The sequence below is a fragment of the Ranitomeya imitator genome, chromosome 4, assembly GCF_032444005.1.
Source record: "Ranitomeya imitator isolate aRanImi1 chromosome 4, aRanImi1.pri, whole genome shotgun sequence".
Taxonomy (NCBI): Eukaryota; Metazoa; Chordata; class Amphibia; order Anura; family Dendrobatidae; genus Ranitomeya; species Ranitomeya imitator.
Genome location: NC_091285.1, coordinates 332,829,632 through 332,856,631, shown reverse-complemented (window position 1 = coordinate 332,856,631; position 27,000 = coordinate 332,829,632). Strand labels below are relative to the sequence as shown.

The window sequence follows — 27,000 nt, the reverse complement described above, 5'->3', positions numbered from 1 at the left end:
CCTTACGCTGCGAAAACAGAAAAAACCCTTCCGAGAAATTGCTACAATATTAGGAGTGGCAAAATCTACAGTTTGGTACATCCTGAGAAAGAAAAAAAGGACAGGTGAACTCATCAATGCAAAAAGACCTGGGCGCCCACAGAAGACAACAGTGGTGGATGATCGCAGAATTATCTCCATGGTGAAGAGAAACCCCTTCACAACAACCAACCAAGTGAACAACACTCTCCAGGAGGTCGGCGTATCAATAACAAATCTACCATAAAGAGAAGACTGCATGAAAGTAAATACAGAGGGTTCACTGCACGGTGCAAGCCACTCATAAGCATCAAGAATAAAAAGGCTAGACTGGACTTTGCTAAAAACATCTAAAAAAGCCAGCACAGTTCTGGAAGAACATTCTTTGGACAGATGAAACCAAGATCAACCTCTACCAGAATGATGGAAAGAGAAAAGTATGGCTAAGGCGTGGTACAGTTCACGATCCAAAGCATACCACATCATCTGTAAAAGACGGCGGAGGAAGTGTGATGGCTTGGGCATGCATGGCTGCCATTGGTACTGGGTCACTAGTGTTTATTGATGATGTGACACAGGACAGAAGCAGCCGAATGAATTCTGAGGTATTCAGAGCCATACTGTGTGCTCAGATCCAGCCAAATGCAGCCAAACTGATTGGTCGCCGTTTCATACTACAGATGGACAATGACCCAAAACATAAAGCCAAAGCAACCCAGGAGTTTATTAAAGCAAAGAAGTGGAATATTCTTGAATGGCCAAGTCAGTCACCTGATCTCAACCCAATTGAGCATGCATTTCACTTGTTAAAGACTAAACTTCAGACAGAAAGGCCCACAACAAACAGCAACTGAAAACCACCGCAGTGAATGCCTGGCAGAGCATCAAAAAGGAGGAAACACAGCATTTGGTGATGTCCATGAGTTCAAGACTTCAGGCAGTCATTGCCAACAAAGGGTATTCAACCAAGTACTAAAAATGAATATTTTATTTAAAATTATTGAATCTGTCCAATTTCTTTTGGTCCCTTTTAAAACAGGGTGGCACATGTTAAGGAGCTGAAACTCCTAAACCCTTCATCCAATTTTAATGTGGATACCCTCAAATGAAAGCTGAAAGTCTGAACTTCAACTGCACCAGAATTGTTTTGTTTAAAATTCATTGTGGTAATGTCTATAACCAAAATTAGAAAAATGTTGTCTCTGTCCAAATATATATGGACCTAACTGTATATCAGCCAAAAAAATGAAAAATGTTTCAAGTCTCAGAAAATAGTGACATAAAAAAATCTGTTTTTCAAACTTCTTATTTTTTTCACCACTAAAATAATAAAAAACTGGACATGTTTAGTATCACCACAATCATATACTGATGTGGAAAATCACATTTCAAGATAATTTTTACCACAAAATGTTCACCATACAAACAATACACAAAACCAATGTCAGAATTGCATTTTTTTCCCACAAATTCTCCTCAATTGGAATTTTTTTCCCCATTTTCCAGTATACTTTGTGGTAAAAATAATACTGTCATTCAAAAGTACAACTCGTCCCACTAAAAAATAAGCCCTCGTATGTCTATGTGTACAGAAATATTAAACAGTTATGGCCGCAGGAAGTGGGAGAAAAAAAACAAAAACACAATAGCGAAAATTGGTCCCATTAGTTTCCCCTGAAATACAAACAGTACTACCACTATTTATAATGACAATGAATCAAGACTTTTCACTACGGTTTTCTAGATCTCTTAAAATGATGACTCATTTGTGTTTAACTGAATAACTCATCTTTAAGTGGTTACTATTAATAAATACATTTAATAAGAATTGCATTCAAAGCGTATAATTTCCTTGGAAGTTATGTAACCAATTCTTGCTGCGCGATAAGGTATTGCTGCATACAAGAATTGTTATGGAAAAGAGCAACAGCAGAGTGGCCAAAAGGTTTTTGAGACTGACACAAATATTTATTTTCACAAAGTTTACTGCTTCAGTGTTATTGGATCTTTTAGTCCAATTTTTCTATGGTTGCTGAAGTTCGAATATAAGCATTTTATAATTTTTCAAAATTTTATAGACAAGTGCATCAAGTTTATGCAACAGTGTTGACCCTTAGTCTTCAGGACTTCTGCAATTCGTCCTGACTGCATAATATCAGCTTTTGGTCCAAATCCTGACTGATGGCAACCTATTCTTGCCTAAACAGTGTTTTTGTTTGTCCACCCACTTTTTGTGGGTTGACCACAGGTTCTCAATGATATTGAGACTGTGACAACATCTGTATCAGTGCCTATTGTTCCTGCCTCTGCTATCGCCGGGCAGAGTTGCGCTTTCATTGCGGTTAATGCCGAGCTTCAGTTCTAGTTTTGTGTTCTCTGGGACTTGTAGTCTCATCAATACTGGGAGAAATAGAGTTAATTGGTGTGTGGTTTGAGTGGGGCAGCAAACTATTCAAGATCTTGAAATCCTATTGTCCACTGCCAGTTATATTCCGACCTGATTCTGTATGACTTGCCTTACTATTTTCCAGTGGACAGTCCTGACTTTTGACCTAGGATTGATTTTTTCACTATTCTCATTTTTTATTATTTTTTCCCTGCACCGACCTCCTGATTTTGACTACAGATTAAGTTTTGACAACCTGCTTGCTGCATGATTTTGTCATTGACTCAACTTCTTGGTTTAACCTTGCTTGGTTACCTTTCCTACATCTGAAGAGCAGTCCTTTTGTGGTGGAATCCACTGAATGTTGTTGTAAAACCAGATCCCGGTACAGAATTTAAAGTGTATCATGGTTTCTCTGGAATTTTACCAGATGGAGTGGCTAGCACCAAGTCTGCCTGAGGTAGCCATTTTGAGCCTGCAGCTTCTGACAGACGTAAGAGAGTTGTGGGGTGTTTCTAGGCAATTAATTTCAATGTTTTGTTCCCCAAGCCACTTGGTTATAACTATTTAATGTGACATGGTGCTCTATCGTGCTGGATAAAAGCAGTGTTCATCACCAAATAGCTATTGGATTATAGTTGCCCTTGGAGGATGCTTAGATACCATTCTTTATTCATGGTAATGTTCTTAGGCAAAAATTGTGAATGAGCCCATTCCCATGGATAAAAAGCAACTCTGCACATGAATGATCTCATGATGCTTTATCACTGCCACAACACAAGACTCATGGTAGACAATCATTTTTCAAGATGTCCAAAGCAATCTGAAAGGGGCTTCATCAATGAAAATAACTGTGCCAATACATCTGCAGTCCATTCCCTGTGCTTCCTGCAAAATTATTTTCTCTTTTGAAGCCCCCAGACTGGTGCATCAAACACAGAAATTGGGATAAACTGCAAGCATTGATTAGGCAAGAATTTTTGTCATTGAGTCAGTATTTGTCCCAGAAGTTGATATCCATAATGCCAGAGCGAATTGCAGAAGTCCTGTAAACTTGATTTTTTTCCTAAACATAATGCATTTGTTAATAAAAGTTTAAAAATGTATGAAGGATTTATAATTGTATTTTACCCCCACTAACCAGTTCCTCACAAACTGCTCAAATTTTAGGTCCAATACAAAAGAATCACATTACAAATTAATTCGCACTGGCTGTAATATCAAGATAAAAAAAAAAAGAAAAGTAGAGCATGTGGAAAAAGAGGAAAGGGATCAAATAGAAATCTGAGGATATGTAAAAAAAAAAAAAAACAAGGAACCCAGAAACTAATAAACAAGCAAATCTGCCTCTGGTCAAAATATTTAATTTATCATCCCATATTTTATCCTCTTCAGAAATGGAAATTTTAAATAGGGGACTAAACTTCTGCCCTGCTCAAGAAATGAATGCATTTGATCTTTTTCTCGATTTAAATGCGTACACTCACTGTTAGGTGTCGAGTTCAAGCCTCTGCACAGGGGGAATCTTGAACCATCTCCGCTGTGGTCTGCTGCTTTTCCCATACTGGGCATGTCCACAGGACGACCTCCCATTGGAGGTCGGGGGTCACATGCGCAGGTCCTGAAGCGGTTCCTGTTGGACCACTAGGAAGGTCCTTGAGTGCTAAAACTATAAAAGGTTCGCATGGACACACGGCTATGTGCTAGTATCAAACCTATGTTATGGGCTCAGCGCCAGTGTGGGCATGGTTGTACGTGGTCAGGGTTTGGCTGAAATAAGCCCCTAGAATACCAGCACCTCTGATGAGGAGTTTTGTGTATGTGGATTCAGGGCTGGTGTATAGCCATTAGAATTCCAGCTCCACCGGAGAGGAGTTGCTGTGTGCTATTCTGACTGCATGACCACTGTTGGCTCTATTAGGTAGCTGTGATCTCCTGTGAGGTTAACAGATCATGGCGTTCTCTTTTCGTAGTAAATCTGTGAAGTAACAGAGTTCGCTTACACCGCCATATAGTACCGCCTATTACTAGCAGCAAGTTTCTCTCCTGCACGGTGGACCCCGGGTTTCGAATGCACCTACTGTCTCATATATATATATATATATTTGGTGCATTCCGCCAACCCTAACACTCGCAAACTCACTCTTAAAAGGCATTTCTTGTTGACTTGGGGACATTGGGGATCCCCAAAAAATACTGATCCCAATAGAGACAAACAAAGAAAGGGAATATATCCACACGGAGGTACACCCAAAATCTCTATTTAATCCTCATCAACATAGAGGACCAAATATAAACACTTTTTTTTTATTAGTATCTGAAGAATTTGGGAAATTGGAAAATAATAATAAGCATAAAATCGAAAAACATGGAATTGGGAAAAATAAGATAGAGGAGAACAATATCTCTAAAAGACTATATTGAGGAAGCTTTGAACATATTGTTTGATATGAGATATTATTAAATTTTAAAGGAAAATCCTACACAATCCTTTGTTCGGGACTATCACCATATGATCAAGGAAGCCTATGTTAGGAACATTCTTAATAAAAGAGAAAAAAGGTTTTTAACAAATCCTGGCATTGTTTTATCATTTGCCAAAATTGCATAAGAACCCTGAAAAACTACCTGGCAGACCAATTATATCAGGAATAGAGTCTTTAACTTGTCATCTTTCTCATTATATTGATTTGCTTTTTCAAGATCTAGTAAAGTCGTTTCCTTCATATTTGAGAGATTCTACACAATTAATCGAGGAATTGATGGGTATTGAGTGGGAAGATAACTATTCCTTCATCTTGTTGGATGTTAATTCATTATATTCCAACATAGATCATGAAATGGGGTAAATGCGGTTGGTTTTTATTCGGCAAAGACTGAGATGCTCCTTGAACAAAGAGATTTTCTGTTAAAGGGTCTGAAATTAATTCTTGAACACAATGTGTTCATTTTTGAAGGCGTACTGTACTTACAGTTGCTCGGCACCGTGATGGGGACTCGGGTCGCGCCAAGTTTCGCAAACTTATTCATGGGGCAATGTTTTCAATGACAAAATAAGGCTTTATAAGCGCTTCATAGATGATCTGATTACTATATGGAAGGGGACAGAGGAGGAAGCAGTACAATTAATAAAGGAGCTCAATAATAACACCTGGGGATTACCTTTACATCACAAATTAATAAAGAAAAATGGTGTTTCTTGATCTAGAGATCAGCCATAGTGGGAAAAAAATTAGCACAAACAACCCACTTGAAAAAAGTGGATTCAAATGGCTTTTTAGAGTTCTACAGTGCACATTACAATAAGTGGCAGGTTAATATACCCCAGAGCCAATTTTTTCGTATCAAAGAATTGTACGGGAGAATCTAATAATGTAGCTCAGTCTAAAATTTTAAAAAGAAAATTTAAGGATAAAAGATACCCCAAAAATTTGATAAATGGTGAATATAGGGATAACAAAATAAAAACACAGGAGGAATGTTTAAAAGGAAAAGATATGAAGGGGGATAATTTCACTATTGGTAAAGAAAAAAGTGATGATTGCTGGAAATTGAATTTTGTTACAGCATTCAATAGGGGAAATAAAGTCATAAGAACTGTACTTTCAAAGTATTGGTATATTTTAAAGCGTGACCCTGTTTTGGGAAAACATCTCCCTGATAAACCAGGGATTACATATAGAAGGGGGAAAACTTTGACAAATTTGGTGGCCCCCAGTAAAACAAAAAACCAGTTGGATTCAAAAAGAAAAAACATTAATAAAAGTAAGGATCAAATTTCATGTGGTGTTCTCCAAGGAATCAGAGTTTTTAAATGCAACTCTAAAAAATGTTGTACCTGTGGGATCCTAGATCACGGGGCTAAACCTATCAAATGCGATAATAATGGTGATGTCTTTGAGATCTCACAAAGACTCATCTGTAGTAGTGATCATGTTGTATATGTCATCACATACAGTTGCGGTTTGCTATATGTGGGATGCACTGTGCAGACACTGCGGTCCCGCATTAATGGTCACAGAAATAGAGCAAAAACACCGAATTACGTACCGGTAATGCTCTTTTATAGAGCCACGACAGCACCCACTTGAGAGAGGGGATCCGCCCCTAGGAACAGGAAACCCTATGGAGAGAATAAAAGGGGCGGTCCCCCTCGCTCCCACAGTTGGGTTTACAGAGATTGCGAGGAACCGCCCACCAGACTTTAGTAGGTCATTCATTATCATCATTTATAATTAGTTAACTTAAGCATGGCTAACTATAAGAACCAAACACCCTTAACCGTGCTTATAAATAAAAACCTATAAGGGTGGGAAGTGAAGGGGTGCTGTCGTGGCTCTATAAAAGAGCATTACCGGTACGTAATCCGGTGTTTTTTTTTTCGCCACGACAGCACCCACTTGAGAGACTTTCAGAGATAGTCATTTGGGAGGGATCACCGTGTTAAGGACTGATCTACCGAAGGACAAGTCAGATGAGGCAGATAGATCTAATCTATAGTGATTATAGAAGGTAGTAGGTGAAGACCAGGTTGCGGCCTTACATATCTGTTCTAACGGAACCTCCGCTCGTTCAGCCCAGGATGATGCAATCGCCCAGGTGGAATGTGCTCTTACGGTCTCAGGCGGATTCTCCCCTTTGGATGAATAGGCCAGACATATTGCATCTCGAATCCACCGAGATAAAGTACCCTTCGTAATTCCAGCTCCTTTTCTATGACCCTGGAACGAAACAAAGAGAGCCCTGCTCTTCCTCCAGGCGCTAGTCCTATCCAAATAGGCTAATATGGCTCTCCTCACATCTAATGTGTGGTATTTTTGTTCTTCCTGACTTGTAGGGTTATCATAGAAGGAGGGAAGGTAAATTTCTTGTGTTCTGTGAAATTTAGTGCATACTTTGGGTAAGTATGAAGGGTCTGTTTTAAGGACAACTCTGTCTGGGAAGACTGACATAAAGGGAGGATCTATCGATAGTGCCTGTATGTCACTTACTCTTCTTGCTGACACTAAGGCGACGAGAAGAGCTGTCTTGAGGGAGACATGTTTTATGTGAGCTGAATGTAGAGGCTCAAAAGGATGGTCTGTAAGAGCTTCAAGAACTAAATTAACATCCCAAGGTGGTACCTGGGGAATTCGAACTGTCTCTGACCTCTGGCATGCTGCAATAAATCTGGCTACCCATTTATTACCTGCGATATCGTGACCATATAAAGCCCCTAGCGCAGAAATGTGCACTTTTAAGGTACTGACCGCCAGACCTAGATCGCGCCCTTTTTGAAGAAATTCTAGAATCATGGGAATATGAATTTCATTTGATAGGGCCGTTGGGTAGAGGTTTAAATATTTTTTCCACACTCTTGCGTAGATGGAGGTAGTGGATTTTTTCCTACTTAATAGCAGAGTGTCAATCACTTTATTTGAGAATCCTCTCATGTTTAGCAGCTGCCTCTCAAATTCCAGGCTGTTAAGCGAAGACCCTTCACCTGAGGGTGGTTGAAGGGGCCCTGGAAGAGAAGATCCCGATCCTCCGGGAGGATCCAAGGGTCTGAGATTGACATGGCTCTTAGCCAGGAAAACCATGGCCTCTTGGGCCAGAATGGAGCAATTAGGATCACGTTTGCTCTGTCCTCCCTTATCTTCCTGATCACTGTCGGAAGTAGTATCAGCGGGGGAAAGGCATATGCCTTCTTGAATACCCATGGTACCTGTAGGGCGTCAAAGATATCTGGATTGTCAGATCGGAACAATGATGCAAATTTTTTGACTTGCCTGTTTTGTCTTGTCGCAAAGAGATCTATTTCGGGAGTGCCCCACTTTTTTATTATCATACAAAAGATACGACGATTTAGAACCCACTCTCCTTGATGGAGAGTGTGGCGACTGAGGAAATCTGCTCTCGAATTGTCGATTCCTCTTACATGTAGCGCTGATATGGACAGGAGGTGTTCCTCTGCCATGGCTAGAATATCGTTGGCTATAGACATGAGTCCTTCCGATCTTGTTCCTCCTTGGTGGTTTATATAGGCTACTGCTGTCATGTTGTCTGAGAAGACTCTTGTATGTGTTCCGTGTAGCTGCGGAAGAAATTCAGATAAGGCATGATAAACAGCCTTCAGCTCTTTTTTATTAGAAGAATCATCTGATTCTGTAGGAGACCACAGACCTTGCACTATTTGATCTTCTAAATATGCTCCCCACCCACTAGGACTGGCGTCAGTGAAAACAGTTTTCGATGGTTTTACCACCCAGGGGACCCCACTGGAAAGATGGTTCGGATTTAACCACCAAGTGAGAGATTGCATCACGTCTGTCGTTAAGGAAATACGAGAATCTAATCGGCCAAGTAACCTTTCTTCCTCACGAAGTATTGTATATTGCAATTTCCTACTATGGAATTGGGCCCACGGAACAGCTGGAATACAGGAAGTGAAGGAACCAAGAAGGGACATACCTTCTCTCAGGGAAATTAGAGGGTGGTTAATCACTGATTGTACTTTGTTTATGATTGCTATTTGTTTTGACTCGGGAAGAAAGCACATTTGATTTGTAGAGTCTAGAATAATTCCTAAAAATCTTTGCTCAGTTGTGGGGGACAATCTAGATTTTTCCCAATTCACTAACCACCCTAACCCCTGTAAGGATGAAATTGAATCAGACACGCGTTGATGACATTGAGAAAGAGAGTTCCCGACTATCAATAGGTCATCCAAATAAGGTATTATGAGTGTATCTTTTAACCTCAAATATGACATTACCTCTGACATCAGTTTTGTGAAAACTCTAGGGGCTATTGATAGTCCAAAGGGCATTGATGTGTATTGATAATGCCGTATCTGACCTTTGACCATAACTGCCACCCGTAGATATTGTTGATGCTCTCTGAAGATTGGCAGATGATAGTATGCATCTTTAAGGTCAAGAACTGCCATGAAGCAATGGGGAAACAGAAGCTTGACAGCTGACCGAATGGATTCCATTTTAAACGTTTGGTTCTCTAAGAAGACGTTTAGTCTTTTGAGGTTAATTATTGTTCTATATGATCCGTCAGGTTTTGAAATCAAATATAAAGGGGAATAAAATCCCCTTCCTTTTTGATGAAAAGGGACTTCCACTAATACTCCTTTGGACAGGAGAGTTATTATTTCCTGTTCCAAGGCCTCTTGTTGTGAAGGTGAACCTAAGGAAGTCAAACAAAACGAGTCCGGCGGAACTTGAGAAAATCTTAGTTTTAGGCCTGTAGTTATAAGGCTAGTTGCCCATGAATTAGAGGTTATTGCCAGCCATTGTGTGGAGAAGAAGGACAACCTACCACCAACAGGTAGATCTGTCCTAGCGGGGTTTATCTTCAGGTTTGAAGGGGCGTTTTCCGAAGAAGGCTCCCTTCTGCTTAAAGTCCTTATTAGCCCAACGGTCCTGGTTTTTATAGTCCCGTCTTCTGTTGAACATGGGCTTTCGGAATGCTCTCCTATAAGATGGAAGATAAGAGTTATTGGGGAACCCTTTCTTCCTCTCACCCGCTTTGGTAAGAATGTCATCCAACTGAGCACCAAATAGGTACTCACCTTGGCAGGGCAGACCACATAACTTGGATTTTGTTTGTGGATCGCCTTTCCACCCCTTTAGCCACAAGGCGCGGCGAGCCGCGTTGGTTAGGCCTGCTGATTTGGCTGCCAGCCGGATGGAATCAGCCGAAGAATCTGCCAAAAAGGCAGTAGCTCCTCTAATTAACGGAATGGATGACACGAGTTTATTGCGGGAAAGGCCACCTTTTAAGCCTTCTTCCAGATCATTCAACCAAACCATCAGGGACCTAGCAGTACATGTGGCCGAGATAGCTGGTTTAAAGGTTCCTGTACAGGATTCCCAAGCTCTTTTTAAAAGGGAATCTGCTTTCCGATCGAGCGGGTCTTGCAGGGATCCTGAATCTTCAACAGGCAATAAAGATTTCTTAGAAGTGGATGCCACTGCCGCATCTACTTTTGGGGCTTTTACCCATTTGGAGAAATCCTCGTCATTAAAGGGATAGCGACGTTTTGAGGAAGATGGCAACCCTCTTTGCCCCTGGCTTTCCCACTCTTTTTTAACTAACTCCTTTATTGCTGGAATAATAGGAAATGAAGGTCTCTTTTTCTCGGACAGGCCAGCAAACATCACGTCCTGTGGTGTTTTAAGGGTCTTAGTATCTTCTATACCCATGGTGTTACGTACTGATCTGACTAAATTGTCAATGCTTTCTGTAGGGAAACATGTATCCTGTTCACCCTCCGAGGATATAACCTCTTGGGAACTGTCCGACTCTTTATCCTCAACCTCAGATGACTGTTCAGATATAGGAGAGCTGTATTTCTTCCTACTTCCAGGAATTTTATCCGAGTTTCGAAAGGCTCGCAACTCCTCTCTTATCATACTACGTATATCATCCGACCTTACTGAAGACTCCTCTCGTAAGGTGGATTCGATGCAAGACTGGCATAACTTTTTTAAGTAGGTATCCGGGAGCGGCTGAGAGCATAAGGCACATTGCTTATGTTTTGATTTCCCTGTTCTTTTAACCTAGGGAATTAGACGAAAGAGGGAGTATAATCAGCTTAGAATAGGGTAGACATACACTCACCCCTGAAGCTGTCATAATACCGGCTGGAGAGGAGGAGACGGAGGCACAGATGGAGGAACCGACCGGTCCGATCTCTTTTCCCTGGTGCTCTTGGAGGATGATCTGCGGCTGCTAGTCCGGCTTCCTGGTGTGACAGCGTTAACCTCAGAAGAAGGCAACGTTGTCTCTTGAGGAGATGCCATGATGGACGCCGGGAATCAGCGCCGGCGTCCTTTTGTTATGGGGGCCGCCATCTTCTTCCTGCCGCACCCGGAAGTGACCACTACATCCGGGTTGCGGCTCTGCTGTGCGCGCCTGCGCTCCCACCCAGCGATCGCGCAGGCGCCGTCCTCCTCCTCTATCACCCCGGAAGTGTAGTAATACTTCCGGGGGAGAATTACTGGGCCCCATGCTGCCTGTGCGCCACCCAAGGCTGGCGTCACAGGATCTTACCCCAGCGGTCCGGCCCGCAGGTCTGCTGGATGCCTCTCCGTGAGCCAGGCGACTCCCCGATCCTGGCCTCACGGTACCTGCCAGCAGAGGGGGGAAGCTGAGACAGGACCCCCGACGCTGCTTCCAGCTCTGGAGCCCTTGCCGTCAGGTAAACCGCGCAAGCGGCGTCCAGGCTGGGAATCCTCTTCTCTCCAGGTCTCCCGTAGGAACAGGAAACCAACTGTGGGAGCGAGGGGGACCGCCCCTTTTATTCTCTCCATAGGGTTTCCTGTTCCTAGGGGCGGATCCCCTCTCTCAAGTGGGTGCTGTCGTGGCGAAGAGAAAAATGATTTTTAAAACATAGTCTCTCAAGGTATCTGCTAATTAAACATAAAATTTTTAACATAAAAGTAACTCTGGCGGAGCAGATACCCTCTGGTGTTGCAAACAGGAATGGGCTTTTAAGCCGGAAAGAAACGTTTTAGATATATCGTTTGGGAACATTATATCCAAATAGATTGAATGATATCATAGAGAGAGTTTAACCCCTTAGCGACCGCCGATACGCCTTTTAACGGCGGCCGCTAAGGGTACTTAAAGGGACACTGTCACCTGAATTTCGAGGGAACAATCTTCAGCCATGGAGGCGGGGTTTTCGGGTGTTTGATACACCCTTTCCTTACCCGCTGGCTGCATGCTGGCTGCAATATTGGATTGAAGTTCATTCTCTGTCCTCCGTAGTACATGCCTGCACAAGGCTCTGTGGAAAAAGTGAATAGCGCCCCCCTGAGGCCGATTTTCTCCGGGGTCTCAGCTGCCGGGGGTAGCCGAGACCCCAGAGAACATGATTCGGGGGTTTTTTAACCCACCCCGCATTTGCGATCGCCGGTAATTAACCGTTTACCGGCGATCGCAAAAAAAAAAAAAAACGCGATCTCTTTTTAATTTCTCTGTCCTCCGATGTGATCGCACATCGGAGAACAGAGAAAAGGGGTCCCAGGTGGCCCCCCAATACTCACCTAGCTCCCCCGATGCTCCTCGTGGCTCCCGGTGGGCGCCGCCATCTTAAAAATGGCGGGCGCATGTGCAGTGCGCCCGCCGGCCGGCCCCGCGAGAATCTTTGGGGTCTCGGCTGCCGGGGGTAGCCGAGACCCCAAAGAGCATGATCGGGGTCGGTTTTACCGACCCCTGTTTTGCGATCGCCGGTAATTAACTGTTTACCGGCGACCGCAAAAAAAAAAAAAAAGTAAAGTGTAATTCTCTGTCCTCTGATGTGATCGCACATCAGAGGACAGAGAAATAGGGGGATTCGGGGACCCTACAATACTCACCTGTGTCCCTGGATCCTCTTGCTGCTCCTCCTGGCCGCTGGCAGAAGAAAATGGCGGGCGCATGCGCAGTGCGCCCGCCATCTGTCTCCATCTGCCGGCCGGCAGGAGAACAGCAGTTGGGGCTAAAATTAGGGTTAGGGGTAGGGTTAGGGTTAGGGTTAGGGGTAGGGTTAGGGGTAGGGTTAGGGTTAGGGTTAGGGGTAGGGTTAGGGGTAGGGTTAGGGGTAGGGTTAGGGTTAGGGGTAGAGTTAGGGGTAGGGTTAGGGTTAGGGTTAGGGTTAGGGGTAGGGGTAGGGGTAAGGGTAGGGTTAGGGGTAGGGGTAGGGTTAGGGGTAGGGTTAGGGCTAGGGTTAGGGCTAGGGTTAGGGTTAGGGCTAGGGTTGGGGCTAAATTTAGGGTTAGGGTTGGGGCTAAATTTAGGGTTAGGGTTGGGGCTAAATTTAGGGTTAGGCTTCTTTCACACTTACGTCGGTACGGGGCCGTCGCAATGCGTCGGCCCGACATACCGACGCACGTTGTGAAAATTGTGCACAACGTGGGCAGCAGCTGTAGTTTTTCAAAGCATCTGCTGCCCAATCTATGTCCTGGGGAGGAGGGGGCGGAGTTACGGCCACACATGCGCGGTCAGAAATGGCGGATGCGACGTACAAAAAAACGTTTCATTGAACGTTTTTTTGTGCCGACGGTCCGCCAAAACACAACTGATCCAGTGCACGACGGACGCGACGTGTGGCCATCCGTCACGATCCGTCGGCAATACAAGTCTATGGGCAAAAAACGCATCCTGCGGGCACATTTGCAGGATCCGTTTCTTGTCCAAAACGATGGATTGCGACGGATGCCAAACGACGCAAGTGTGAAAGTAGCCTTAGGGCTAGGGTTAGGGTTGGGGCTAAAGTTAGGGCTAGGGTTGGGGCTAAAGTTAGGGTTAGAGCTGGGATTAGGGTTAGGGTTTGGATTAGGGTTGGTATTAGGGTTAGGGTTGGCATTAGGGTTACGCTTGGGATTAGGGTTAGGTTTGGGATTAGGGTTAAGGTTAGGGTTGTGATTAGGGGTGTATTGGGATTAGGGTTAGGTTTGAGGTTAGGGTTGAGATTAGGATTAGGGTTGTGTTGGATTTAGGGTTTTGATTAGGGTTATGGTAAGGGTTGACATTAGGGTTGTTTTGGGGTAAGGGTTGGGATTATCGTTAGGGTTAGTGATTAGGATTATGGATCAGGTTGGGATTAGGGTTAGGGATGTGTTGGGGTTTGGGTTGGAGCTAGAATTGGGGGGTTTCCACTGTTTAGGTACATCAGGGGGTCTCCAAACACGACAGCCAATTTTGCGCTCAAAAAGTCAAATGGTGCTCCCTCCCTTCTGAGCTCTGCCGTGCGCCCAAACAGTGGGTTACCCCCACATATGGGGCATCAGCGTACTCGGGATAAATTGGACAACAACTTCTGGGGTCCAATTTCTCTTGTTACCCTTGTGAAAATAAAAACTTGGGGGCTACAATATCTTTTTTGTGGAAAAAAAAATATTTTTTATTTTCACGACTCTGCATTCTAAACTTCTGTGAAGCACTTGGGCATTCAAAGTTTTCACCACACATCTAGATAAGTTCCTTGGGGGGTCTATTTTCCAAAATGGGGTCACTTGTGGGGGGTAACTACAGTTTAGGTACATCAGGGGCTCTGCAATCGCAACATAATGCCCACAGACCATTCTATCAAAGTCTGCATTCCAAAGAGGCGCTCCTTCCCTTCCGAGCTCTGCCGTGCGCCCAAACAGTGGTTTACCCCCACATATGGCGCATCAGCGTACTCGGGATAAATTGGACAACAACTATTGCAGTCCAATTTCTCCTGTTACCCTTGTTAAAATAAAAACTTGGGGGCTAAAATATCTTTTTTGTGGAAAAAAAAATATTTTTTATTTTCACGACTCTGCATTCTAAACTTCTGTGAAGCACTTGGGCATTCAAAGTTCTCACCACACATCTAGATAAGTTCCTTGGGGGGTCTAGTTTCCAAAATGGGGTCACTTGTGGGGGGTTACTACAGTTTAGGTACATCAGGGGCTCTGCAATCGCAACATAATGCCCACAGACCATTCTATCAAAGTCTGCATTCCAAAAAGGCGCTCCTTCCCTTCCGAGCTCTGCCGTGCGCCCAAACAGTGGTTTACCCCCACATATAGTGCATCAGCGTACTCAGGATAAATTGGACAACAACTATTGCAGTCCAATTTCTCCTGTTACCCTTGTGAAAATAAAAACTTGGGGGCTACAATATCTTTTTTGTGGAAAAAAAAATATTTTTTATTTTCACGACTCTGCATTCTAAACTTCTGTGAAGCACTTGGGCATTCAAAGTTCTCACCACAAATCTAGATAAGTTCCTTGGGGGGTCTAGTTTCCAAAATGGGGTCACTTGTGGAGGGTTTCTACTGGTTAGGTACATCAGGGGCTCTGCAAACGCAACATAATACCCGCAGACCATTCTATCAAAGTCTGCATTCCAAAACGGCGCTCCTTCCTTCCGAGCTCTGCCGTGCGCCCAAACAGTAGTTTACCCCCACATATGGGGTACCAGCATACTCAGGACAAATTGGACAACAACGTTTGGGGTCCAATTTCTCTTGTTACCCTTGTGAAAATAAAAACTTGGGGGCTAAAAAATCTTTTTTGTGGAAAAAAAAAATATTTTTTATTTTCACGGCTCTGCATTATAAACTTCTGTGAAGCACTTGGGCATTCAAGGTTCTCACCACACATCTAGATAAGTTCCATGGGGGGTCTAGTTTCCAAAATGGGGTCACTTGTGGGGGATTTCTACTGTTTAGGCACATCAGGGGCTCTCCAAACTCGACATGGCGTCCGATCTCAATTCCAGCCAATTCTACATTGAAAAAGTAAAACGCCACTCTTTCTCTTCCAAGCTCTGCGGTGCGCCCAAACAGTGGTTTACCCCCACATATTGGGTATCGACGTACTCAGGAGAAATTGCACAACAACTTTTGTGGTCTAATTTCTCCTGTTACCCTTGTGAAAATAAAAATTTGTGGGCAAAAAGATCATTTTTGTAGAAAAAATGCAATTTTTTTTTTCACGGCTCTACGTTATAAACTTCTGTGAAGCACATGGGGGTTCAAAGTGCTCGCCACACATCTAGATAAGTTCCTTAAGGGGTCTAGTTTCCAAAATGGTGTCAATTGTTGGGGGTTTCCACTGTTTAGGCACATCAGGGGCTCTCCAAACGCGACATGGCCTCCAATCTCAATTCCAGACAATTCTACATTGAAAAAGTAAAACTGCACTCCTTCTCTTCCAAGCTCTGCGGTGCGCCCTAACAGTGGTTTACCCCCACATATTGGGTATCGGCGTACTCAGGAGAAATTGCACAACAACTTTTGTGGTCTAATTTCTCCTGTTACCCTTGTGAAAATAAAAATTTGTGGGCAAAAAGATCATTTTTGTAGAAAAAATGTGATTTTTTTTTTCACGGCTCTACATTATAAACTTCTGTGAAGCACATGGGGGTTCAAAGTGCTCACCACACATCTAGATATGTTCCTTAAGGGGTCTAGTTTCCAAAATGGGGTCACTTGTGGGGGGTTTCCACTGTTTAGGCACATCAGAGGCTCTCCAAACGCGACATGGCGTCCGATCTCAATTCCAGCCAATTCTACATTGAAAAAGTAAAACGGCACTCTTTCTCTTCCAAGCTCTGCGGTGCGCCCTAACAGTGGTTTACCCCCACATATTGGGTATCGGCGTACTCAGGAGAAATTGCACAACAACTTTTGTGGTCTAATTTCTCCTGTTACCCTTGTGAAAATAAAAATTTGTGGGCAAAAAGATCATTTTTGTAGAAAAAATGTGATTTTTTTTTTCACGGCTCTACATTATAAACTTCTGTGAAGCACATGGGGGTTCAAAGTGCTCACCACACATCTAGATATGTTCCTTAAGGGGTCTAGTTTCCAAAATGGGGTCACTTGTGGGGGGTTTCCACTGTTTAGGCACATCAGAGGCTCTCCAAACGCGACATGGCGTCCGATCTCAATTCCAGCCAATTCTACATTGAAAAAGTTAAACGGCGCTCCTTCACTTCCAAGCTCTGCGGTGCGCCCAAACAGTGGTTTACCCCCACATATGGGGTATCGACGTATTCAGGAGAAATCGCACAACAACTTTTGTGGTCCAATTTCTCCTGTTACCCTTGTGAAAATAAAAATTTGTGGGCGAAAAGATCATTTTTGTGTAAACAAAAGCGATTTTTTATTTTCACGGCTCTACGTTATAAACTTCTGTGAAGCACTTGGGGGTTCAAAGTGCTCACCACACATCTAGATAAGTTCCTTAAGGGGTCTAGTTTCCAAAATGGTGTCACTTGTGGGGAGTTTCCACTGTTTAGGCACATCAGGGGCTCTCTAAACGTGACATGGCGTCCGATCTCAATTCCAGCCAATTCTGCATTGAAAAAGTTAAACGGCGCTCCTTCACTTCTAAGTTCTGCGGTGTGCCCAAAAAGTGGTTTACCCCCACATATGGGGTATTGGCGTATTCAGGAGAAATTGCATAACAAAATTTATGGTTACATTTCTGTTTTTACACTTGGGAAAATAAAAAAAATGGTGCTGAATTAAGATGTTTGCAAAAAAAAGTTAAATGTTCATTTTTTCCTTCCACATTGTTTCAGTTCCTGTGAAGCACGTAAAGGGTTAATAAACTTCTTGAATGTGGTTTTGAGAACCTTGAGGGGTGTAGTTTTTAGAATGGTGTCACACTTCATTATTTTCTATCATATAGACCCCTCAAAATGACTTCAAATGTGATGTGGTCCCTAAAAAAAAATGGTGTTGTAAAAATGAGAAATTGCTGGTCAACTTTTAACCCTTATAACTCCCTAACAAAAAAAAAATTTGTTTCCAAAATTGTGCTGATGTAAAGTAGACATGTTGGAAATGTTATTTATTAACTATTTTTCGTGACATATCTCTCTGATTTAAGGGCATAAAAATACAAAGTTTGAAAATTGCAAAATTTTAAAAATTTTCGCCATATTTCCGTTTTTTTCATAAATAATCGCAAGTAATATCGAAGAAATGTTACCACTAACATGAAGTACAATATGTCATGAAAAAACAATCTCAGAATCAGCGGGATCCGTTGAAGCGTTCCAGAGTTATAACCTTATAAAGTGACAGTGGTCAGAATTGCAAAAATTGGCCTGGTCATTAAGTACCAAATTGGCTCTGTCACTAAGGGGTTAAACTTTTTTTTTGTTGCTTTTTTTTTCATCAATGTTGACAAGGCTGCATCAATCAGTGGGTGTGCTCCTGAACTTGGTCCACACCCCAAATTCAGTTTCTGAGACTGAGATAAAAGGTTTGCTACTATTTATAAGTGTGATTGAATTTTATACCAGTAGGATTTGTACTGTGTTTTTATGATACCTGAAGATACATGAAGAAGGATATATACTGTATCTGAAACACATTGTATCTCCTCTATATTAACTTATCAAATAAAAAAATATGCAATATCATCTTTGGATGTGAGTCCTGGGAAGCACAGCCATTCATGGGCTGGATGTGCTTTTCTTGATAATTGTATTTCAGTAAGTATCTGACTAAGGCTGCCGTCACACTAGCAGTATTTGGTCAGTATTTGACATCAGTATTTGTAAGCCAAAACCAGGAGTGGGTGATAAATACAGAAGTGGTGCATATGTTTCTATTATACTTTTCCTCTAATTGTTCCACTCCTGGTTTTGGCTTACAAATACTGATGTGGAATACTGACCAAATACTGCTAGTGTGACGGCAGTCAAATAAGGTGAAAAATACCAAAGCATCAAACTTTTTAAAAACCAAAATCTGTGTCAATTTCTGCACTCTTGGATACAACTGTACATGCTGCCAGCAATTACTATACAGAAGCTAACGTCAATTTCAGATTTTAGCATTTTCAGCATGACAACGTATTCCATGGTTTTGTAGCAGATTTGGTGAGGATTTTCACCATTGAATTCAACAAGGGAGCCAACTGAGTAGTTTTTGCTATCTGCAACAAAATACTGAGGCTAGGTTCCCATTGCGTTAATGGGACCGCGCTAACGGACAACGTTGCACGGCGAAATTAACGCTGTGCAACGCGTCCGTTAGTGCGCCCATTAACAGCAATGGGGACGCGCATCACTAGCGCGTGCCATTTTCGGCACGCGCTAGCGATGTGCCGGTGTTTTGTGGAGCGCCGCGGACGCTGCTTGCAGCGTCCGAGGCGTGCCCGCGGTCCGTTCCGCGCTCTCGCAGATCGGAGATCTGCCAGAGCGGGGACGTTTAACGCGACCCCTTTATATCACATTGCGTTAGTACAATCCGTTTAGCGCTAGCGGATTGCGCTAACGCAATCTGAACCTAGCCTTACTCCAAAATACATTCATGCATGGTCCCATGCTGGTCTCAAGTACATGGTTCTCCAGTCACGGCATTACACATATAACAAGACATCAGCAAAAAAGGCATGACATGCAGAGATACCAGTAAAGGAGTCACCTATGAGGCATTGCCGTGGGAGGTACAGTGAAGGTGGGTGTAATGTTTGGTTGATTTGAGGCGCTGTTTTCTGCAGGGAAATCTATAACAAAATCCAGAAACTTTGGTGCAGATTTGCGGCTATAAATTCCCCAGGAACTTTATCCTGATTTACTGCAAAACTTTTCTGCAAATCCAATATGTGTGAAAGTTCCCAAGCACATAAATAGATCTTCATGATATATAATGACATTGTTACAATGGAGGTAGTTCATACTCTAAATAGTCTAAATGCCTAAAGCATAAAGCACTAAATGACTTGCTTTGAATGTTTTTTTGCTTCTACTTCCTCAAACAGGATTTTGCACTGCAGTCAAACAAGGAAGTCTATTATTCATAGCATATTGCACACAAAACCCAGCCAGTCTGTCTTATTTCCTCCTTGCTTTTTATTTTATTCTACAGGTAGTGCATATATTTAATAAGTATAACTCTTCTATTAGAACATTTACTTCTTGTGCCCCAGAAGATTTTTTTCTACTTTTTTTCACTTGGATTATAACGTTTTAATTATGTCAATAAAAAGCATTATTTTAACAATTTGGAGGTGGAGCAATTACGGGAAGTTCAACTTTCCTCTACAATCCTGTGTTTCACTAAAAAGTCCTCCATACACATTAGACAAATGTCGGCCGAACAATCATTTATCCTACAGCTATCTCTCCCCACACCCGCATCCAAAGGAACACTCTAGCGATGATGCATCCCTGGGAAGAACGCAAGGATTGACAGTTGGAAATCCAACATTTTGATTGAAAAAAACATAATTTTTCATTCATTCTACTTTGCACCTAAAAGGCTAACATTTTTTGAGTGCTTTTCTGACTACTTTCAGAGGTATAATTTTTAAAACTGGATTTTGTTGAGGAGGGGAAGGGGGGGGTCTGACATAAACGTCACTAAGGCCGGGGTCACTCTACGGTAGAATACAGACGAGTGCTATGTGAGAAAACATTGCATAGCACATGGACTACTGTTAATCTATGGGGCAGCTCACATCACCGTTTTTTTTCTTGAGCGTATTCAGCGTGCGAGTGAAATTGCTGCATGCTGCGATTGTACGTGTATATAGCCCGAGTCTCACCAATGCAAGTCTGTGGGTACGAGAAAAACAAGGACACCACACGGACCATCAGTGTAGCTTGCGACAAATACACAACCATTTTCCTCATTTAAGCCCATTAAGCCATAAAATTCAATAGGGAAAAGCAGTGAGAAATGTAAAGCCATACGCATATCATACGCATGTCATATGGATGCATAGGTGCGAGAAAATCGCATCATCGTATTGCAAATGCATTACACACGGATGACCATATGGAGAACACTTGTGCGACTCTCGGCAGGGAGACTCGGGACAATTTTCCATACGGTAAGTGGGACCTTGGCCTGAAAGTCACTTCAAAAGTGAAGTGGTCCCTAAAAAGATAGGTTTTGTAAAGTTTGCTGAAAAAAAATGAAAAATCGCTGCTAACCGTTCTAAAATGCTAACAAAAATATATATACAAAATGATGAGTGATAGGATTACCTAGTTTAATTTTATAATAACATTTCAGAACTGCAAATTTTTCTAAATTTTCATCAACTTTTAGATATTTTCATAAATAATTACAAAACATATCAACCTAAATTTACTACTAATATACAGTAAAATGTATAAAAAATACAATCTGAGGACCACTGGGATATGAAGAAGTATTCCAGAGTTCTTACCTCATAAATTGACACATCAGATTTGAAAAATTTGGCCTAGTTAGGAAGGTGAAAACAGGCTTCCTGGGGAAGGGGTTAAAAGGATTGTACAGGATTACAAGTGCATACTTACTTTCATCCATAAACAGTGCCACACCTGGCCACAGGTTGTCAACATAGCTTCTTTCTCTTCCAGGGACAGGAGCTGCAAGACCATTCACAACTCACAGTACAGAGGCAGCAAGAGTTACAAATTTTTAATTACCGTAATTCCATAGAAGTCGCTAAATGATGGCATTTCTTCTTACAGTGTGAGTTGCGCATATTGATTAACATAATTTTTTTTGGGGGGATGTCGAAGACAGAAATGTTATTATTGACTCTGAATGAGGGATTAGAATTATGATCAGAATATCACAGTTATGATGAATCCGTGTCATTACACTAAGATGTTGCAGGCAAAATTTTTAGAAGAAATTCACACGGATTCCTTAAAGCCTTAATGCAGTTTTCAAAGATCCTTCAAATTACCAATGGTCATCAAAAAAATAGCAGGAACAAGTCCAAATTAGGTCTGATTTGAAGATCAAACTAATCTGTTTGCTGTTTTTACAAACACTAGTGTTAATACAGCCTTAGGGCTCACTTCCATATGCGATGAAATCGGATGAATGCAGTTCGATTCAAAATTGGATTGCATTTGTACCAAGTTAATCTTATGCTTGTATTCTCAATGGCGGATATCACCCAAGTGCAGTGCAATTCCCGTGGACGCTGGCAATGCAGAAGATGGATACATTAATTTATCTGTCTCCTCCGCAGCTGTGCTCCAATCCTGTCATGTGAGAAGATCGGAGGACAGAGCACTGACACTCGGCTCACGCTCGCAGCAGAGCATATAGCCTTCGATGTTCTCGCATCGGATGTGATACGCTAATGTGACTTCGACCAAAGACTGACATATACATAGATAAAGGTGGTCTGATTCTCACAATTTTGGAAGGACTGATGGACTATCTGTTGTGCATATATGCCTCCCAACTCTCCAGGGGGACAGAGAGTGAAGGATTAGCAATTGGAATTTCAATACCCGATCCTTTTGGAGGAGTCAAGACACTATTAGAGATGGCTCCCAAGTGAATAACGGCTGAGTAATGATATGTAAGGCTAGTTTCACATTGCGTTAATGAGTTAACGCTAACGAGAGTGTGTTGCATGGCGAAAATGTCGCAATTAACGCCGTGCAACGGGTCCGTTAGTGCACCCATTGACAGCAATGTGATTTCTGCCTGTAGCGCATCGATAGCGCATGCCATTTTTGGCACGCGCTAGCTATGTGCCGTTCTTTTGTGACGGACCTCAGACGATGCTTGCAGCGTCCGAGGTGCGTCCGAGGTCCGTCCCTCGCTAGCGCAGATCGGGGATCTGCGCTAGCGGGGACGCCGAACGCCGACCCTAAACAAACATTGCGTTAGCGCTATGCGCTTAACGGATTGCCCTAACGCAATGTGAACCTAGCCTAAGGAGTTGTGAGAAGAAATAGCTGCCTGCCAAACAAATATTTGTCTGACAGATGCCTCATGTATTTGGCTGTTTTTACTTCCAAACATGGGTCTACTTAAAACATATGGTATCTTTAGAGCTGTGCAAGTATAGATGTATGCAGGTCTCCTCATTCTCTTCTTTGGAAGTTCAGGAAACAGTCATACACGAAAAAGCATGGAGACCCACATCTATCAGACATTTAGGGCATATTTAGGGCATATCCTCTAGATATCCTCTAAGGGCCCGATTTATTAAAGCTTTTACCTGAATTCTACCTTAAAAAGCTTTGAAAAGTTGCAAAGTTTTGGGGAAATGCGATGCTCCCCTAAAATGTTGTGACTTTTGGTGTTTTCAAGCCATTTTCGCCCAGCTTCAACAACGTGAACAGAGCTGGGCCAGGAAGGGGAAGTGGCAACTTACCCTTATCAAATTCATGACAAAAGGTGGCATTCACTGCACCTCAAATCCTACTCCAGGCCCTGACTAGAGTAAGATTTCTGGCGAGGCACAAATAGAGGCAGATATCACTTTTAGACGCTCCTGATTCAAAAAGAGGTATGTCTAAGGTGGGAATAAATCTTTATGTCGCAAGTGTGAACTGGTTCAATTTGGGCCATGGCAAGTCTGGGTGTTAGGTGTAAGGCCACGGTTACACATTCAGTATTTTACATCAGTATCTGTAAGCCAAAATACTAACCAAATACTGAACGGTTGTTTCAGGAGAACTTGCAGCAGAATACCGGTGTCTGCCTCTATCTCCTCCATCCACACCTCTCTCCATGGAATCTTGTAGGCAGCAACCATCATCTTCTGTCTCATTAATGTGAAAATCAATAATGAAGACTGATTTTACTTGTGAAATTAGAGTGAAAGATAAGTCTAGGAGGTGAAAGAAGCTGATTTTCTGATACGATATAGTACAAAGTGGCTTATTTTTGCATGTAGAATTGACTTATAAAAATAACAAAAGTTACTCTTTAAGTTTATGGTAGACAGAGTCGAAGATACAATAACAATAAAATTTCCCCTTAAAAAACAGATGTATTCTTCTTGTTTGGAGCCATGCAAATGATACAGATTTTTTGGCATCACTGAATGTTAGTAATTCAGTAGCATAAATCTGAACTTTATAAAAATGTTATTTATGTTAATGTCTTATAACTAAAGTACAATAATAATATGCATTACATTATTACCAAAAGAGTGGGGTATTTGTTATGTTTAGATAATATTACTTTTACAGACTTGGTCCTTGCCATTATGACCCTTTCAGTTTCCTTAAATAGATTTTGCTGATTCAGTTTCCACAATAGTAAGTTTAGGGTGTTGCCTAATAAGAATATATCTAGCTCTCGGAAGTGTGATCAGTACATTGGGGTTTTGTTTAATTACATTCATTGTTTTGCTAGATCAACTGATATCTTGATGGAATTCAGACACGGAAACAATAACTGAAACGTCATCACAGTACAACATGTATTACAGGATTATGCAAAGCTTATCCTAATGATTACAACACCAGAGCTCCTTGCCAAAGGGCAGTAGTGTTACCATCTAAAGAATGATAAAGCAAAGGCTGGAGCAAACTGCTCCCTCTCTCCCCACGGAGGCAGAGGCCGGCATGACAATGTGTTGGAGGGGGTGGTGACAGGTTTAGTGGGGTGGGGGTATGCAAAAGGGGGTTTTATAGGGATGGTTAGGGGTTGGGATACTTCAGTTCCCGCTCCTAAGAGGTCAAGAGCATTCCCCTTATCGACCTGCTGAGCTTACCTTGGGGTTGGTAGAGCGGATCATGGAAAGGCTATGATTGGCAGCGGAGTTGCAATCACCCGGGTGGCTGGAGATGCAAGTGGCCGGGATCATCGGTGGTGGAGCTGGGACGTGGAGGCAGAATCCCCACGAGAGCGGCGTCCTCATCGTGTGCAGCCCCCTGAGCATCTATCCCCCAATGCGGCTCACCATTGGGGTAACGGCTGGGAGTAATTTATGGTCTGTTATTTTGTCCACAGTTTTTGTATGGTTAATCACCAGATTTTGGGGGCTTCAAGGACCCTCCTAGTGTTAATTATATTATTGTTAAATTAAGACAATTACACCATACATTGGATAAAATTGGCGACAGCAGCCTTTATGTATATAACATACAAATATTTTAGGACCAGGATTGGGGGGAAGTATTTAACTTGAGGGTGAGGTTAAAGAAGGGTTCCCACCAGAACATCGACAATACCAGTGTCAAGGGCCTTTCCCACATTTGCCCAATAACATTTTTGTCTAAAAGATGCGCTTGTATAAAGTTCTCATCAAGAAGTAAATTTGAAGTGATGTCATTACTGAAGAAATTCCTTGACCCTTATGTTTGACATGAGCAGCTCAGTTCGGGTGTCGAAAAGGATAGATTCCGCTGGATTTCCTTTATTCTATGAGACATCTAGTCTGTCGCAAAAAAAGTGTAACTTCATTTCTGCTGTTCATTATGTTGTTGCAGTTAAAATATATATATATTGTGACAAAACTCTCCGAGATCGCCTTTGCTGGGATCAAAGGTCACGTGGTTTGTGCATTGAATTTCTGAGGCGTACAGCAGGTTTCCAAGTAGGCTGACCTCAGGTCAGATTTATTAAAGTGAAAGCAACACAGAAAAACAAAACATAAAAATAAATCCTAGCCTGTCCGGCACTAACTAAACAAACACGTTGCTAACTTAACAACTGGGGGGGCTTCTCCCACCCAGCTAGCATTACACAATTCTTGAACATAGCTCTCACTCACGTTTGTCTCACACAGACAGGCAATCTGTGTACCCCAGGCAGACGCTGGAAACCCCCAGCTGGTCATCTTTTATTCCTGCAATCATTAACCCATTAGCACCCTGATGATACTGAGTGGCCTAATTCACATAGGACAAACACCTGGGCGAGATATACCTGCCTCCAACTACCACACCAGCATGAGTCTTACATATCCCCCCCCTTGCTCAGACCATTCCGGTCGAGCAAGAACACTCTTGAAACAGTGCACTCGGGATAGGGCATCGGCGTTCCCCATCTGCACCCCAGGTCTGTGCTCCACCGTAAAAGAGTAAGCCTGCAGGGCAAGGAACCACCGGGTTACCCGACTATTACGGTCTTTGTGGAGGTGCATCCACTTGAGAGGGGCATGACCAGCCTAAACTTCCTACCGGCCAGGTAATACTTGAGGGAGTCGAGAGCCCATTTAATGGCTAGGCACTCTTTTTCAACCACCACATACCTCTGCTCATGTACATTCAGTTTCCGACTGAGGTAGAGGACCGGGTGTTCGACTCCATCCCTCACCTGGGAAAGTACAGCTCCGACACCAGTATCAGAGGCATCAGTTTGTACCACAAACTCGCTGCTGAAATCAGGAGTCACTAGTACGGGCTGAGAGCACAAAGCCCGTTTCAGGCTGTGGAAGGCCTCTTCAGCAGCTGAGGTCCATTTTACCATGACGGAACCCTTCCCCTTGGTAAGATCCGTCAAGGGAGTAGCCATGGCTGCAAAATTGGGTATGAACCGGCGATAATAGCCGGCAATCCCCAGGAAAGCCTGTACTTGTTTTTTGTTCACTGGTTGTGGCCAGCCCTGAATTGCCTGTATTTTGTCGATCTGGGGTTTAACCACTCCTCGGCCAATCACGTAGCCCAAGTATCGGGCTTCTTCAAGCCCGATGTGGCATTTCTTGGGGTTTGCCGTTAAACCTGCATCTCGCAGGTCATCAATCACCGCTTGTACCTTCTGGAGATGAGTTTCCCAGTCCATGCTGTAAATTACGATGTCATCCAGGTAGGCAGAAGCGTACTGTCTGTGAGGCCTCAAGACTCGATCCATCAATCTTTGGAACGTTGCGGGAGCTCCGTGAAGCCCAAACGGCATATAGACATACTGGAACAGACCTTCCGGTGTAGCAAATGCCGTCTTCTCTCTGGCCGCCTCGGCCAGAGGAATCTGCCAGTACCCCTTTGTTAAATCCAGGGTCGTAATGTATCAGGCTTTACCAAGCCGGTCGATCAACTCATCGACCCGGGGCATAGGGTACGCATCAAATTTAGAAACTGCATTCAGTTTCCTAAAGTCATTACAAAACCGGATGGAGCCATCCGGTTTAGGTATCAACACAATTGGACTGGACCAGGCGCTGTGCGACTCCTCAATGACTCCTAAGTCCAACATTGCCATCACTTCCCGGGAGACGGCTTCACGGCGGGCTTCCGGAATCCGGTAGGGCTTCACATGAACAGTGACGCCAGGCTCTGTGACAATCTCATGTTTCACCAACTTAGTCCGGCCAGGTTTTTCGGAGAAAAACTGTCGGTTCTGTAACAAAAATTGCTTAACCTCACATTTTTGTCGTTCTGAGAGAGTCTCGGCAACCTGGTGAACAAACCGGACTGGGCAGAT

General features: G+C 42.9%; 1 protein-coding gene across 4 annotated transcripts in view; it reads right to left on the bottom strand.

The window, feature by feature from the left end:
- The window catches only part of IL17REL (interleukin 17 receptor E like), a 205,268-nt gene that overhangs the window by 140,399 nt on the left and 37,869 nt on the right, over positions 1-27,000 (bottom strand). For 2 of the 4 annotated variants that reach the window (XM_069764958.1, XM_069764960.1), the window contains exon 2: positions 21,168-21,239. The exons of the other annotated variants lie outside the window; for them this stretch is intronic. In XM_069764958.1, coding sequence (XP_069621059.1) covers positions 21,168-21,239 — 72 coding nt within the window. The remainder of the gene's footprint in view (positions 1-21,167; positions 21,240-27,000) is intronic. 4 annotated transcript variants of the gene reach the window in all.